At 47.6% G+C, this 17,290-nt stretch overlaps 1 protein-coding gene across 1 annotated transcript in view; it reads right to left on the minus strand.

Annotated features, from left to right (window-relative positions):
- Positions 1 to 327: 327 nt before the first annotated feature.
- Positions 328 to 17,290, minus strand: part of DTX1 (deltex E3 ubiquitin ligase 1) — an 83,266-nt gene continuing 66,303 nt past the window's right edge. The window contains exons 5-9 of the mRNA XM_084820467.1: positions 10,667 to 10,728; positions 9,010 to 9,168; positions 3,913 to 4,074; positions 3,461 to 3,550; positions 328 to 1,708 (exon numbers count right to left, since the gene is read on the minus strand). Coding sequence (XP_084676593.1) covers positions 1,484 to 1,708; positions 3,461 to 3,550; positions 3,913 to 4,074; positions 9,010 to 9,168; positions 10,667 to 10,728 — 698 coding nt within the window. The 3' untranslated portion in view covers positions 328 to 1,483. The remainder of the gene's footprint in view (positions 1,709 to 3,460; positions 3,551 to 3,912; positions 4,075 to 9,009; positions 9,169 to 10,666; positions 10,729 to 17,290) is intronic.

Here is a 17,290-nt window from a genome sequence, read left to right on the forward strand (position 1 = left end):
AAGGCTGAGTGGCCACAGGGTAGCAGGCAGAAAGCACATCAGCCCAGCTGTTAGGTGGCCTGGACAAGCAATCTGGAGGCCAGGCCAGGCTGAAAGTCCTCGCAGGACACGAGTGGGAGGAGGGGAGCAGGTGCAGGAAACGCCAGGCATCGAAGGGCAAAACTGGGTATCACATTTGTCACCTTGCATGTCCTTGCCTAGTTGGTTTTTTAAAGATGAAAGGCTGATGTGGGCGGGTGCGTGGGAGGGCAAGCTGGACTGACACCGTGGCATGGGGTTTTAAGCGTCTGCCTCCACCGCAGCCCCAATCAGAATCTTCTCCCTGCCCCCTCTGCACTGGCTATTTTTTAATAAAATTAATTAATGCAACAACAAACGATGCGTCAAAAGTTTGGAAGCACAGCAACACTCCGGCTAAGCTTCCTGGGGGCGCAATTTTGCTTCCCACGAAGGTGCGCATTTTCAGTATGTGCCTCATTTTAAAGAAAAACGGAGGGTTGCCGCCGCACTGCCAAATTTTGGCAGCAAAATTGGTGGTGCAGTGCTGGCAACCTTGGCAGCGCTGGAGGGGCGGGGGGCTGACCCCTGGAGCTGTGGACATTGCCCAAACCTGGTATACAGGGATGAAAAAGAAGCTGGTTTTCGTGGCCTCTCGCCCATTCGTTCTTGCTCTTCACAGGGAGGAGGCACCCCAGAATATGGGGCAAAAACCAGTGACTGGCATGGTTGTATGCAAGGCAATTTGCAAAGCTGGGGTGTAAACAGGAACCCGCCATGCCCCTGGTTAAGATGTTACATCTGTCTTCACCCTTTCTAGCCTCCCACACTGCAGTTCCTTCCCGCTGCCTCCCGGCAGAGCAGCAAAGGCATCGTGGGAAGGAACGGGGAGCCGTAACAGACTCAGAAGGAACCGAGGGTGAGACAACAGGGTGGGGCGGGACGAAGCAGGGTTGGCTTCGTCATTCTCCTCTATTGCATCGGATATCCCGTACAAGAGTGGCAGAGACGTCAGACAGCGTGTCTTATGCGCACGCATATACAGTTGGGGCAAGAGGAACGTTGCAGGCTGCCAAGGATATATATGTGTGCATATATCAAAAAGAAAAAAGAGCAGCGGAGCATTTGCATCAGTTGCTCACTTGCGCGGTTTCGTGCGTTCTTCCTGCTGTTCCTCCAGTGGGGAAACTGGAGGTAATCTAAACAGTCCTGTCGCAGGAGGAGAAGCGTGGTCCCACGGTTTCCTTTGGCCATGCCCTGCAATGCTGTGTGCAGCTCATCTGAAGTCGAGGCAGCAGAAGCGATGTGGGAGGGTGAAGGGGTCTACCCCGAATGCTGGTGGAGAGCCAAGTCGACACGCGCTTGCACGCACGCACACACAGACGGACAGACAAACGGACAGACAGACGCAGGCAGTGTTCACGCTTCCACGCAGCACACAGCAAAGTGTGGGCGGGAGAAACGGGCGGAGAGCAGAGACGCCTCCTCAGTCCTTCAGGCGGGCTTCTGAGACCCCCTGGGCCATCAGTTCAGCCAGGACATTGTCCAGGTAGTTTGGGTCGGGGTAACCGTGACCGGTGAGATTGGAGCCAAACTCGGTCTTGTGGTGGATCTCATTCCACACCACCGTGTCGGATTCGCCCGTCGTGTTGGATGTCCCGATGGTAAAGATGAGCCGGCGTTCCCAGGCCATGATCAGGAGCTTCAAGATCTGGGCAAGCGGGCAGGGAAGAATCAATAATAATAATAATAATACTAATACCACCACTACAAAACAACAGAGGCAGCCCTACCACCAAGCGACGGAGATGGCTATCGTAGGGCCAACCCCCACTTGGCACTAAACACGTCACTTGAAGCTGTTACGGTTTGTTTGCTTTTAGCAGCTGCTGCACAGGCCTCCCATCATGGTCAGAAATTCGGTGTACGGTAGGAGTGCAGAAATTCAGGCCAAGGGGCCACATGGATCCCATTTCAGCCCTCTGCGATTTCCCTGATGGCCACGCCCCCTTCCTTTGGCCCCACCCATTTCCCCCGACCACCAGTCATTTGGTGGTTGCCTGACTCTTGTGCAGGTTTTGTCCCATGGTTGAAATGCTTCTCCTAAGGCTTACTTAATGGCAGGAAGAGCTTTAAGCTACAATAAGCTGGTTTTTGGCCCCACCCCTTTTGCCTTTGGCTCCACCTACCACGGGCATGCGGTCCCCGAGAGCTTCTGTGAAATGGAATTTGGCCCTCGGGCTGAAAGAGGTTCAACACCTCTAGTGTAAGGGTTAACCCCCACCCCACCCTCTCCATACTGCTGTCCTAGCAACCTCCCTCCTCACAAGTCTTCTACTAGGGCAGGAGTGGGCAACCTGTGGCCCTACAAATCCCATCAGCCCTAGCCAGCATAGCCAATGGCAAGGGATTATGGGAGTTTTGTAGGCCACAACATTCGGAGGGCCATAAGTTATCCGCCCCTGTGTTAGGATCAGAAGGGAGTCTCCCGTGGGAGCCAATGGGAACTTCTGAATAACAGCTTTGTGAGGGGGTGAATGTGGCACAAGAGAAAAGTGTCAGACCCTTCCCCAGCTCCCTACACCTCACAGTTCCAGTTGTGACCACCCACCTTGAACAGGGAGCATTTTAAGTAAAAACAAGAACATGCACAGAATGGATGACACATTTGGCATGCTGTGTAGTTTGGTCTTCCGGCTGAGATTTTGGGCACCACCCATTGCCTGAGAACTGGGTGCCCTTGCTATTTTCTGCCTCAGGCATCAAAATGTCTTGGGCCAGGTATTCTATGAATTAAAGACTACACTGCCAGGAGTAGGGTCTTAACCCTGGAGAGTCAGGGACAGGCATTAACCCTTGGGAGGCAGATTTACACCCACGCCCACACATGCACAGGGACTGTTCAGACAACATGCTAGCCCACACTCAGCGGCTGAGCGTGGGTTGTTTTGAACCATGGGTGGTTTGCTGAGCTGTGGGTTGGCGTGTTGTCTGAACGCAGCACGTTTTCCGCAGGGTGGGATACCGTGTTGTCTGAACACAGCCAGGGTGGCTTGTTAACCACTCTGAACAACCCAGCAACAAACCATAGGTTCTCATTGTGTGCGTTACTGCATTGTGTGAACAGCCCCCGCCCCCCGCATCTTAGTCTGCTCTACCAAACCAAACCTAAGGACTGTGTCGGGTTTGTGTGCTTCCCCAGTCATGACCTGTGCATTGCAGAACCTGAGATCAGGCATCCTGAGGTTGCTGGCATTCTTTTTCTTCTTTTTTTAAAACTGGAATGTTTCTAGTCCTAGTGACTTCAGAGATAAGCTTAAAAAATGTGGTGAAATCTCAGAAACCCAGTGTGAACCTAAGCTAAATTCCCAGAGGTGAGTTTGGAAATGTTCCTTTCATAGTGAGGCGCCCAGGTCCAGTATAAATTCAAGCGGATGCACGAATGCAGAAAGCAGTGACCTACCTTTCTGCCTTTCTCGTTGTCAGGAAGGTAGCAGTGACGCGGGAAGCCTCGCGCAGTGAACTTCTTCCCAGGATTTGGATGCTCTGGGCCCTGGTTAAGCAAGACATCAGCGTTAGGTGTTCTACCAACAGTGATCATAAGGTGAGGAAAATATCCATTCCCATCACTAGGGTGTTATGCAGGTGAGCAGGGGTCCCTGCACTCTGGATTGTTGCTGAAAAGGGAGAATTTTAGCGAGTGTAGCTTTTCCCACTACTGTTCTACGATGGGAGAAGTGGCATCGGCCAGAATTCTCCCAAGAAATCATTCTCTCTCTCAGGACAAGCAAATGGTGCTTTAAGGGGCCTGGAGTCCTCCAAAGCAGAGAGGACTTGAAAGGTAACTTCTTAGGCAACTTTCCCTCCCCGATATGCTTGCCCATTGCTCTGGCCCTGCAATAGTCTCTCTCTCACCTGGATCCCCGTGGGAATGTCATACACAATGCGAATGGTTTTGTAGTCCACATAGCCAGGGAGTGAGTGTGGGATAATATGGAACTCCATCTTCCCAGGGGGCTGAGTCCCAGTCTTCTCCCCATAGATAGCCTTGCAAGTGGGGCACTGGAGGCTACCATCCTGTCAGAAGAAAATGGGGGGGGGGTAGAAATAGGGTAAGGGGAGAACATTCACTCTTTGGGCACTTTCCAGCCATAGAACTCAAGATGCTTCTTTAAAGCAGAAAGTGCACTTTTTTTATTATCAAGGACGCTGATGTCATCTGCCACCCCCACCGCCCCAACGGCCCTGTTTCCTCTGAGCTTAGCCGCAATCCTCACAGGAGCTAGGGAGGAAATGAACTGGGCAATTAAGACCTATTCCCTTCACAAGGACCCGGTCAAGGTGGAAATGGAAAACTCCTAGAACTAGAATCATAGAATCAAAGGGCTGGAAGGGGCCTACAAGACCATCGAGTCCAACCCCCTGCTCAGTGCAGGAAGCCTGATTCCCAGGCGGTCTCCCATCCAAGTACTAACCAGGGCTAATCCTGCTTAGCTTCGAGATCAGACGAGATCAGGCTTTGTAGACCTCTATCATGTCTACTCCCCTTCATGGATCACTGCCTTGTTGTGGCGAAGGGGCTTGCGTAACTCAGTGAAGCCATAAGTTATACTGTGCAGGGCCACCCAAGACGGACAGGTCATGGTGGAGAGTTCTGACAAAATGTGGTCCACTGGAGAAGGAAATGGCAACCCACTCCAGTATTCTTGCCAAGAAAACCCCATGGAACGTATCACAAGGCTAAAAGATATGACACCGGAAGATGAGCCCCTCAGGTCGGAAGGTGTCCAATATACTACTGGGGAAGAGCAGGGGGTATTTCCTAGTAGCGCCAGAAAGAGCGAAGCGGCTGGGCCAAAGCCGAAAGGACACTCAGCTGTGGATGTGTCTGGTGGTGAAAAGGAAGTCCGATGCTGTAAAGAACAATATTGTTTAGGAACTTGGAATGTAAGATCAATGAATCAAGGTAGGCTGGAGGTGGTCAAACATGAGATGGCAAGACTGAACATCGACATCTTGGGAATCAGCGAACTAAAATGGACAAGCATGGGCGAATTTAATTCAGGTGACCATCATATCTACTACTGTGGGCAAGAATCCCGTAGAAGAAATGGAGTAGCACTCATAGTCAATGAAAGGGTGGGAAAAGCAGTACTGGGGTACAATCTCAAAAATGACAGAATGATCTCAGTATGAATCCAAGGCAAACCATTCAACATCACAGTAATTCAAGTCTATGCCCCAACCACTGATGCCGAAGAAGCTGAGGTTGATGGGTTCTATGAAGACCTACAACACCTTCTAGAACTAACACCAAAAAAAGATGTCCTCTTCATCATAGGGGATTGGAATGCTAAAGTAGGAAGTCAAGAAATCACCAGGATAACAGGCAAGCATGGCCTTGGTGTACAAAATGAAGCAGGACAAAGGCTAATAGAATTTTGCCAAGAGAACACGCTGATCATAGCAAACACTCTTTTCCAACAGCACAAGAGGCAACTCTACACATGGACATCACCAGATGGTAAATATCGAAATCAGATTGATTATGTACTTTGCAGCCAAAGATGGAGAAGCTCTATACAGTCAGTAAATCAAGACGTGGAGCTGACTGTGGCTCAGATCATGAGCTGCTTCTTGCAAAATTTCGGCTTAAATTGAAGAACGTAGGGAAAACCACTAAACCATTCAGGTATGACCTCAATCATATCCCTTATGAATATACAGTGGAGGTGACGAATAGATTTAAGGGATTAGACCTGATAGACAGAGTGCCTGAGGAACTATGGACGGAGGTCCGTAACATTGTTCAGGAGGCAGCAACGAAATCCATCCCAAAGAAAAAGAAATACAAGAAAGCAAAGTGGCTGTCTGATGAGGCTTTACAAGTAGCTGAGGAAAGAAGGGAAGTGAAAAGCAAGGGAGAAAGGGGAAGATATATCCAACTGAATGCAGAGTTCCAGAGGATAGCAAGGAGAGACAAGAAGGCCTTCTTAAATGAACAATGCAAAGAAATCGAGGAAAACAATAGAATGGGAAAGACTAGAGATCTCTTCAAGAAAATCGGAGATCTCAAGGGAAGGTTTTGTGCAAAGTCGGGCATGATAAAGGACAAAGAAGGCAGGGACCTAACAGAAGCAGATGAGATTAAGAAGAGGTGGAAAGAATACACAGAAGAACTATATAGGAAAGATCTGAATGTCCCTGATAGCCATGATAGTGCAGTCACTGAACTTGAGCCAGACATCCTAGAGAGTGAAGTCAAGTGGGCCTTAGGAAGCATTAGTAACAACAAAGCTAGCAGAGATGACAGTCTTCCAGCTGAGCTATTTAAAATCCTAAAAGATGATGCTGTTAAAGTGCTGCACTCTACATGCCAACAAATTTGGAACACTCAACAGTGGCCACAAGACTGGAAAAGGTCAGTTTACATTCCAATTCCAAAGAAGGGCAATGCCAAAGAGTGTTCAAACTACCGCACAACTGTGCTCATTTCACATGCCAGCAAGGTGATGCTCAAAATCCTACAAGCTAGGCTTCAGCAGCATGTGAACCGAGAACTACAGGAAGTACAAGCTGGGTTTCGAAGAGGCAGAGGAACTAGAGATCAAATCGCCAACATTCGCTGGATCATGGAAAAAGCAAGAGAATTCCAGAAAAATGTCTATTTCTGCTTCATTGACTACGCTAAAGCCTTTGATTGTGTGGCAAACTGTGGCAAATTCTGAAAGAGATGGGAGTACCAGACCACCTTACCTGTCTCCTGAGAAACCTGTACAAGGGTCAAGAAGCAACAGTAAGAACCGGACATGGAACAACTGATTGGTTCCAAATTGGGAAAGGAGTACGACAAGGCTGCATATTGTCGCCCTGCTTATTTAACTTATATACAGAGTACATCATGAGAAATGCCGGGCTGGATGAATCACAGGTCGGAATTAAGATTGCTGGGAGAATTATCAACAACCTCAGATACGCAGACGATACCACCCTAATCACATAAAGCGAAGAGGATCTAAACAGCCTCTTGTTGAGGGTGAAAGTGGAGAGTGCAAAAGCTGGTTTGAAACTCAACATTAAAAAAACTAAGATCATGGCATCTGGCCCCATCACTTCCTGGCATATAGAAGGGGAAGAAATGGAAGCAGTGACAGATTTTATTTTCTTGGGCTCCAAGATCACCGCAGATGGTGACTGTAGCCATGAAATTAAAAGACGCTTGCTCCTTGGGAGGAAAGCTATGGCAAACCTAGACAGCATAGTAAGAAGCAGAGACATCACCTTGCCCACAAAGGTTCATATAAGCAAAGCTATGGTTTTCCCAGTAAGAACGTATGGCTGTGAGAGCTGGACTGTAAGGAAGGCTGAGCGCCGAAGAACTGATGCTTTCGAACTGTGGTGCTGGAGAAGATTCTTACGAGTCTCCTGGACTGCAAGGAGGTCCAATCAGTCCATCCTAAAGGAAATCAACCCTGACTGCTCATTGGAAGGACAGATACTGAAGCTGAAGCTCAAATATTTTGGCCACCTAATGCGAAGAGAAAACTCCCTGGAAAAGACCCTGATGCTGGGAAAGACTGAAGGCCAAAGGAGAAGGGGACGGCAGAGGATGAGATGGCTAGATAGCATCACCAATGCAATGAATATGAACTTCAGCACACTCTGGGAGAGAGCGGAGGACAGGAAGGCCTGGCGTGCTATGGTCCATGGGGTCACGAAGAGTCGGACACGACTGAACGACTGAACAACAACAACAATCATGTCTACTGGTTTGCTGATATGGATCAACAGAGCTGCCTGCATTTCTGGGGTCTCCTTCAGGGTGTGGGTATGGGGAATGTCATGATGACTGCCTGCATTTCAGAAATCCCCACTACAGTGGTGAATACAGGGAGATCAGATTATTTGTCCGTCCTGGCTAGCATTGTCCACTCCAGGGATGCAGAACCTCAGATGTGGGGGCCAATTCCAGCCCTCCTAGAGTTCCAACTCAGCCCTCTGGGGTTCTTCAGTTGGCCACGCCTCCTTCCCTGGCTCCACCCCTTTCCCCCAACCATGGATAGTTCGGTGGTTTCCCAGCCTTTGTTCCCTTTTTTTCTCCCCATTCAAAAAAGGTTGAAATGCCTCTCCTAAGGCCTACTTACTGGTGGAAAGAACTTTAAGCTAACATACATTGGTACATTGTGTGTGTTGGCCATGCCCCTTTTGCCTTTGGCCCCGCCCACAACGGGGATGCGGCCCCCAAGAGCTTCTCGGAAATGGAATTGGGCTTCAGGCTTAAAGAGGTTGCCCTCCCAATCTCTGGAGAATCACTGGCAATCAGACCTAACTCTGACTTCTAGTGTTTCTCCAGGGTCTCAGCAGAGAAGGGTCTCTGCCATTACTTGCTACCTGGACATTTTAAATGGAGATTCCGGGAACTGAACCTGCGGCCTTCAGAATGGAGACAAAGCAGGTGCTCTATGGCCCCTTCCCATCACCCTTGGCATCTCCGTTGATCCGATCCTGAACAGCAGGCCTAAGGAAGTATGAGGATCGGAGCCCCTGGGTGACGGAGGGCCAAACAAAACATTCTCTCCAGCACGCACTGCGGGGCGACACGTGGTGGAGCTCTTTACCTCCGTGTAAGCACGCGCAGCCCCGATTTGGATTGGGGCCACAGCGCTTCAGGAGAGGGTAGGCTTCAAGCTTCCCTGCCCCTCGGGTCTTCATTCCAAAATTCCACCCCACCCCCCATCCCCACGGGTTAAAAATGAAAAGAAAATAATGGCTCCGTTGGAATTTACACGGAGGCAAAGAGGTCTAGCGCCCATAGCCCTACCATGCAGGCTGGAGAGAACGTTTCGTTTGGCCCTGAGATGGGGAACAGGAGCTGGAGGGCTTCCCCCCATCCCACCATTAAATACAAAGATGTGCCACAAAAGAGAGGATGAAAACCATATAGGATAGATATTAAATATATATATATTTTTAGAAGAGGTGAATGCGAGGCCAGCCTTCCTCCACACTCACCTTGTTGCCATTGTTGTACATGGCCACCAGGCAGAGGAGGTGGTACATATGCCCGCATTTCCCCAGCTTCCCCACCAGCTCTGGCTTGGCACCCTTGTGCCTGAGGATGCCCTCATAGCCCGAGGAGGACACCAGTCTCTCCATACAGATGGTGCAGTCCTGTTGCAGGGAGAGAAATATGGGATGCAAGTGGTTTGTTTTTTTAATTTTTATTTCAGTGATACATACATGCGACAAACACCCGTAATAACAAACAAAAAAAACAAAAGGAAAGAAAAAATGAAAAGAAAAAAGAGAACAAAACCACAAAAAGCTAACATATACACAGGATGCTTCTTACTATCTGTTACAACATTAAATAATGGGTTACGTCAGGAATCATTGCCATTTAGGCTATATATTAAAAATATCAAATCTTAAAATCTATTAATTTTGTATTCGCTACTTTCTTGATGACGAATCTGTCAATATATCTTTCCAATACTTGAGTTGATGCTCTGGAGGATTATATAAGGAGTTTTCTGTATTTATAAACACGATAAAAGGGAACCAAGCTTCTTCAAAATTGTCCATATATCTTTCTCCTTTTAAATATTTTAATTTACTTGTCAGTATTTCTAATAAAGCTGGTTGTCCAGACTCTATTTAAACAATTACACTCTGTAAGACCATTTAAATTTTTCTGTCTTTGAGCAATTTCAGATCTAGCTGCAGCAAGGAAGAATCCAATCAAATCTTTATGTTTTAATTAATCATTTTGTCCAGAAAATATGGTCAATAATAATAGCTTGCCCTGGAAATGTATTGTCTGATGCAAGTGGTGAATACAGGGAGAAGTGAGTTTGCAGAACCATAAACAGGCCTGTCTGTGGGTATTTTGGCACCCAGATAGACTTGCCTCCCTCTTCTCTCTAGGGATGGGCAAATGAGCGACATTCCAGATGACAAGGACCCTCCAAACATCATTTCGCTCCTCGTCTGGTGCCTGATTCCCATCTGTGCAACTTTCCTCTATAGACTAAACCACAGCTGATTAAATCCATGGAGGAAATTTGCACAAATTCAGAAATTTGCACAAATTGAACTGGGAATCAGGAACGAGATGAACGTGACAACACATTTGAAAAATTAGGAATATTTTTCGCAGACATGTGCTCGTGGTTGGAGCTTTGAATGGGGCATGCTCACAGGCTTTGCGAGCAGAAATGGAAGTCCCATACCTCCCTACTTTTCTCCCCGCCATCCCACAGTCTCAGTCTCTCTCTCTCTCCCCCTCTCTCTCTCTCTCTCTCTCACACACACACACACACACAAAATCACTGCCTTTCAGAAACCAAGAATGTACAAACGATTCAGAAAACAATGTGTTTTCATGAAAATAGTCACCCCCTCAACCTCCAAAATAGACAACAAATTAGGATTTCTGAAAATCAGATGTCAGGGGAAAGAGCTTTTGCTCAGTGTTATATTCACAACAGCGCTGTGAGGTAGGTTAGGCTGAGAGATAGTGATTAGCTCAAGATCACCAGCTGATCTGCGTGTCTGAGTAGCGATTCGAACGTGAGTGTCCCCACTCTTATCGGATCCCCTAATCAGTATCTCACACTGACCAGTGCTATGTTAGGGATTCGCTTGTTGGAGCAGGAGAGAGACTCACCTCATCTGGAGGGTTCTTCACCTTCTGGATGTAACGTCGCACCACATCCTCGGGGTTCTTGCCTGTATGGAACAGAAGAGGGTTATAACTCAACTTTGTTTATTTATTTATTGAGGGCGCTATTAAGCAGGGTGGGCGGTGCACGGAGGGGATCTTCTCCTCCGTGCTCCGGCCACCCTGCATTCACAGCTAGACAGCCAATTTCGGCTGTCTAGCCATGGGACTTTGGAGTGGGGTGTGTGGGGTGTGTGGCCGGATCATAGAATCATAGAATAGTAGGGTTGGAAGGGGCCTACAAGGCCATTGAGTCCAACCCCCTGCTCAATGCAGGAATCCAAGTCAGAGCATCCCTGACAGACGGCTGTCCAGCCTCGTCTTGAATGCCTCCAGTGTGGGAGAGCCCACCACCTCCCTAGGTCATGGGTTCCATTGTCATATTGCTCTAACAGTCAGGAAGTTTTTCCTGATGTTCAGCCGGGATCTGGCTTCCTGTAACTTGAGCCCACGATTCCATGTCCTGCCCTCTGGGATGATTGATAAGAGATCCTGGCCTTCCTCTCTGTGACCACCTTTCAAGTCCTTGAAGAGCACTATCATATCTCCTCTCAGTCTTCTCTTCTCAAGGTTAAACATGCCCAGGATGATGCACAGGAAGCATCAAACTGGCACTTCTGTACTCCCTGCCCCTCTCCACCCCCGGGAATGCCCCCTTTTGCCCCAGTCAGCACTGCTCTTCTGAGCTCAGAGTCCAGGGATGATCTGTGCTGCCTGCAAGGCGGCGGGGAGGCCGTTTTCTGGGAACCGACCCCAGGGTGTGGGCTCTGAGGTCGGTTCCCTGAAACTGAACAAACCTATAGCCGTCTAGCTGCTGTCTAGTGGCCATAGGATTGGACATCTACCTACCTACCTACCTACCTACCTATTTATTTATTTATTACATTTTAATCCCACTCCTCAGCCAGACAAGGCTGGCTTACAATGAATCAGTAAGCAAGACAGATCCTGCCCGCAGGAGTACAATTTTAAAAAGACACGGCACACAAGCAAATAGGGAGGGAAGAAGAAGACATTAAATAGTGGTGGAATGGTATTTTCTCATCTCCTGGGTGGGGTTGGCAGTCCAAGTGAAGCAGGCCTTGATGTTCTCCTTGCGTGTGCTTCTGTCTCCCTCACTCCTTCCTTCCCACAGGGCTGCTGATGTCAATCAGCCCCTTTGAGGGGTGGGGACAGCCCAACTGACATTTCTTATTTATTTATTTATTTGCTTGCTTGCTTGCTTGCTTGCTTATTTATTTAAAATATTTAGCCAGCAGCCATTCCATCAGGCTGTAGAAGTGGAAGAGAAATCGAGGTGGGCCACCATCAGCCCTGTGGAGAAGCTGCGGCTTCATCCGGCTTTTCCTCTCCCACAACCATTCCATCAGGCTGCGGCAGAGGGAGAGACAGACAGCAGAGCCACTCCATCGGCTCAGCTGAGAGACCAGTCACATTTGGCTCCTCCTCTCATCGAGCCATTTCTAATCCTGCTGGTTGAGAAGAAGAGGAACAGCCTCTGGCTGCCTTACAGCCACGAGAGCATCACAGCTGCATTACAGACAGCTGTAATAAGAACTGTATAGCATTAAGAACTGATGCCGGAATTTGCTTTTTTCCTCTTCCCTCCTCATCCCTTCTTCCTTTTATGTCATGCTTTTTTGTTTGTTTTTTAGACTGTGAGCCTTTAAGGCAGGGACTGTCTTGTTTTTGTATTCTTAATTGATGTGTAAGCTGTCCTGGGAGACTTTCCACTTGAAGAGCAGGTTATACATATTTTAAACAGACATACGAACACCTATTATATCCTGCCTTTCTGCCTAATAGCAAGCCTCCCACACAGCTGAGAATAAGCAAGAATGAATACATAACTACACCCCAAAAGTTCTTTTAAAACGGCAGTGGAGATTTATGGAGGCTTTGGAGGGAGGAGGATGCAAAACGCCTTAGATGTTGTTGCTGCCGCTGGCGTGGCTGTTTCAACATTTCTCTGCAGTGGCGTAATGAAGCCACAGTTCTCAGCGCTGGTACTTTTTGATTAGCAGGTTTGGTCTCGAATGGGCAGTTAAGACCCATGAGCTTTAGAAGAGTCCTGCTCCTGGTGGAGATGAAAACTGCTAGAACAGGTTTGTGGATTTGGACCAACGCAGCTGCCTGCATTTTTGGACTTTTCTTGAGGGCATGGCTATGGGGAATGTCACAATGTGCGCTGGTGCTTCAAAATGTCCCACTAAACCACTGTTACTGTGTCCTGTAATCTTTCAACCCCTTCTGTTTTTGAGCACAAGTTAGAATTGCCACTCTTCTACAGTTCTAGCACACTGCATTTTGGGCCTGCCCCAACAATTGTATTATTCTTTCTTTCTTTCTTTCTTTCTTTCTTTCTTTCTTTCTTTCTTTCTTTCTTTATTTATTTATTTATTTATTTATTTTATATTATTATTATTATTATTATTATTATTATTATTATTATTATTATTCTATACCACCCCATAGCCGAACCTCCCTGGGCAGTTTACAAAGATTAAAAACCATAAACATGCATTATGCAAAGTGTAAACCATTTACATAAAAACTTAAACAGACAGCACACACAGAGAGAATATATATCTAAAAAAACATTTTAAACCATTTTAAACAGTTATTGTGATGGTTTTGATATTGTTATTATTATTACATTTCTATCCACTCTTTTTTTTCCCTCTTGCAAGGAGCCCAAGGCAGCTTACATGATCCTCCTCCGCTCCATTTTACCCTCACAACAACCCTGTGAGGTAGCTTAGGCCAAGAGTCTGTAACTTCCCCAAAGTCACCCAGCGAGCTTCATGGCAGAGTGGGGGGCTAGAACCCGAGCCCAGCACTCTAACCACTACACCATACTGGCTCATCTATAAATGTACTTTTTGACAATCCTGTTATTTCACACCACACAGAGGTGGGAAGGCAGGCAAATTCTGAACCTTGCCTGTCCTCGGGTTCAGTCAAAAGCACAACCTTTTCTCCTCCGGCCACTGTTGTACACCTCTCACCCCAAAAGATTGTGCCGTGGACCCCAGCAACCATTTTCATGTCAATATACACTTCCAGTTGTCAGACCATTGCCCAAGGGAATATTTGTGGCCCGCAAGCATTGGCCATGCTGGCTGAGGATAATGGTAGTTGTAGTCCAACACATCTGGAAAGGCACCAGGCTGGGGAAGGCTGAATTAGATTGTTGCTTAAAATCAATTCATGCTGGGATTTTCAATTAAAACCATGCAGAGATTTTAATGAATCTGCAGAGGTGGTTGATTTCAATTTTCCTTGGAGATGCATTTCTAGGATGCTGACCTGTCCCCGCATGCTGTGCCTTTGTGAAGCAAATTTAGGGCTGGAAGGGATGTTGAAGGTCATTTAGTCCAACCTCCTGCTGAATGCAAGATCTACAATGCAGGATGTAACCCTAGCATCCCTGTCCAGCCTCTGCTTAAATACCTCCAGCAAAGAAGTTAAGGATGCATATTTAGCTCAGAATAGTCATAAGGGTGCAATCCTATGCATAAATAGCTCAGAAGGTTGTAGTCCTATGAATATTTAGACAGAAAAAAGTCCTACAACTTGTAGGACTTTTTTTTTTGTCTAGACATGCAAAGATTGTACCTCAAGGCATACAGACATCCTATTTTGTCAACTGCCCATGATCTTGGGGAACATGCTAGGATGTTTGGGCTCTCTCTTGGGGAAAGAAAGACTTCATCTATAGGGTCTCCTTTGTAGCTTAGGCTGCAATCCTATACCCACCTACTGGGAAGTAAGCTCCATTGAACTCACTTTGGAGTAGACATGTCTAGGATCATGTTGATAGAGGATTCTGTGAAATTCTTAGAAAAGTACTTGTATTCCATCTCTGTATTCTTGGCTGCCTCAGTCAATGCAATTAACATTATATATGATACCAGTTAATAGCACAGCTACTGATAAGGGTAGAAGCCTAAATGTTTAGCATAAAATATATTTTTAATACACGGTTGTTAGTCTTTTTACCTTTCTCATACACACACACGCATGTGCCATAAAACCATATTTTTAAACAGAAATTTGATCTTCTGTTTTAAAATTGTTTTTGTGAGTGCATGTTGTCCCAATCCCCTTTAGATGCACTTTGTAAAAGTATTTATGCATAACTAGTTGTAAGAACATAAGAACAGAAGAAGAGCCCTGCTAGATCAGGCCAAGAGTCCATCTAGTCCAGCATTCTCTTCACACAGTGGCCAACCAGCTGTTGACCAGAAACCCACAAGCAGGGCATGACCGCAACAGCACCCTCCTGCCCATGTTCCCCAGCAACTGGTGTCCAATAGGGATGTCGGAGAATTTCTCCATGAATCTCGGGGAGGCCGAATGCCAACGTGTTCGGCCCCCCGAAATTGTTGGTGAAATTCTCCGCCACCCCCCTGCCACCCCCCCGGGATGGGACTTACCTCCCTCGCATGTCCCTCTCGGCGGCGGGTCCCGGCGGCGTTTCAGCGGCATTTCGGCGGGGGCGGCGGCCGTTCTTCCGACTGGCTGCCGCCGCCGCCATTACAAAATAAAGTAAAAAAAAAAAAACCCACACGTGATAGGCTACATAACGATTTACATAGCCTATCACGGCTAGATTTCCAAAGTCAGCCGTGATAAATCATTACGTAGCCTATCACGGGTGACTTTGGGGGGGGGGGAAGCGCGTACGCAAATGGCGGCGCCCATCTGCGTTCCTTATTTGGGCCCAGGAAATCTACATAAAGATTTACTTAGACTACGGCGAAAATAAGGGCTTTGCCCTTATAAGCGTTGCCCCTATTTTCGCCGTAGTCTACGTAAATCTTTATGTAGACTACCCGGGCCCAAATAAGGAACACAGATGGCGGCGCCCATGGGCGCCGCCATTTGCATACGTGCGCTTTCCCCCCCCCAAAGTCACCCATGATAGGCTATGTAACGATTTACGTAGCCTATCACGCCTGACTTTGGAAATCTAGCCGTGATAGGCTACGTAAATCGTTACGTAGCCTATCACGTGTGTGTGGGTTTTCCCCCCCCACTTTTGTATTTCGCGGCCGGGGAGATGGAGCGCTTCTCCCCGGCCTGAATTTCGGCCGGGCGTGGCAGGGCGCCTCCCCCCCCCGGCCTGAATTTCGGCCAGGCAAGGCGGGGCGCCTCCCCCCTGGCCTGAACTTCGGGGGGAGAACCGAAGTGCCTCCCCCCCACCACGAAGCAAGCTGCGGGACCAGGTAAGTGACTTTCGTACATCCCTAGTGTCCATAGGCATACTGCCTCTGGTACCAGAGGTAGCACACAGCCATCAGGACTAGTAGCCATCGATAGCCTTCTCCTCCAGGAATTTGCCCAACCCCCTTTTAAAGCCATCCAACTTGGTGGCCATCACTACATCCTGTGGTAGCAAATTCCATACTTTAACTATGCACCGTGTGAAGAAGTCCATCCTTTTATCTGTCCCAAATCTCCCACCAATCAGCTTCAAGGGATGACCCAGGGTTCTAGTGTTATGTTAGAGGGAGAAAAAAGTCTCTCTATTCACATTCTCCACTCGTTGCATAATTTTGTACACCTCTATCATTGCACCAAAATGTAATGGAGATATGCATTCCAAAGTGCGATAAAATGCACATCTCATTGAAAACCATGTAGGGGCTGGACAGACAGCGGCCACAGTGGGATATATATTCTGGTGTGCCTCTGATTTACACCTACAATTCCTGATCCAGCAAGCAATATAGTACAGGATCCTACTTGCAAGTGTAGACTAGGGATGTCAGAGAAATCTGCGACGGAATCAAATGAGTTTGGATTTCTATGAATCCGACCTGCGGATTCTGCAGTGGACTGGCTTTTCCCGAGTCTCATGGATTCCGTGGCCTTGCAGACCGTTGCTGTTGTTTTTTACTTTCCAGAATTTTACGCAAATTTACTCGCAGAAAAATATGTTGAAAACAACAACACCGTCTGAAAATGCACATTTCCCAAAGCAGAAGATGTGCACATTTTTGCAAGTGTGAATTTACGCAAATGTGAATTTGCGCATTTGGGAAATGGGAAAAAATCCGATTCCACCAATGAGAAGACTGGAACGAAAGGCAACTGATAAACTGCGAAACGCAAATAGAATGGATTTTACAAAATCCATACATCGTAGTGGATCCTCCTTACGTGCATTGGCTTAGATCTGTACACAAGATGTCAGGGGTGGGCAACATACCCCCCACAGGCTGCATCCCCCCCACACACCGTCCTCTTCTGTCGCAGTGGCAGCAAAAAACCCTGCCGGTTGGCCACCAAAATTCAGCAGCTGCTAGAGGGCTTCAAAAAGGCCCAAATTAGCCAACATATATTCGTGTGTGTGTGTGCACGCACGCATGCATGTGTGTGTACTTTGCTTTGCTGATAAGGCTGGCTCGAGGTTTGAAGGTACCTTACCAAGACGGACCCCGTCTTATAATGGTGGGCCTCTGGCTGTCATTTTAAACATTCCCACAATGCCTCAGAGCACCTGATATAGCATCACTCTGGGGCACTGTGGGAAATTCTAAACTGTGGGTGGCCCGCAGATCA

The sequence above is a fragment of the Heloderma suspectum genome, chromosome 13 (assembly GCF_057233095.1).
Source record: "Heloderma suspectum isolate Gila_16-S chromosome 13, 16-S_ref, whole genome shotgun sequence".
Taxonomy (NCBI): domain Eukaryota; kingdom Metazoa; phylum Chordata; class Lepidosauria; order Squamata; family Helodermatidae; genus Heloderma; species Heloderma suspectum.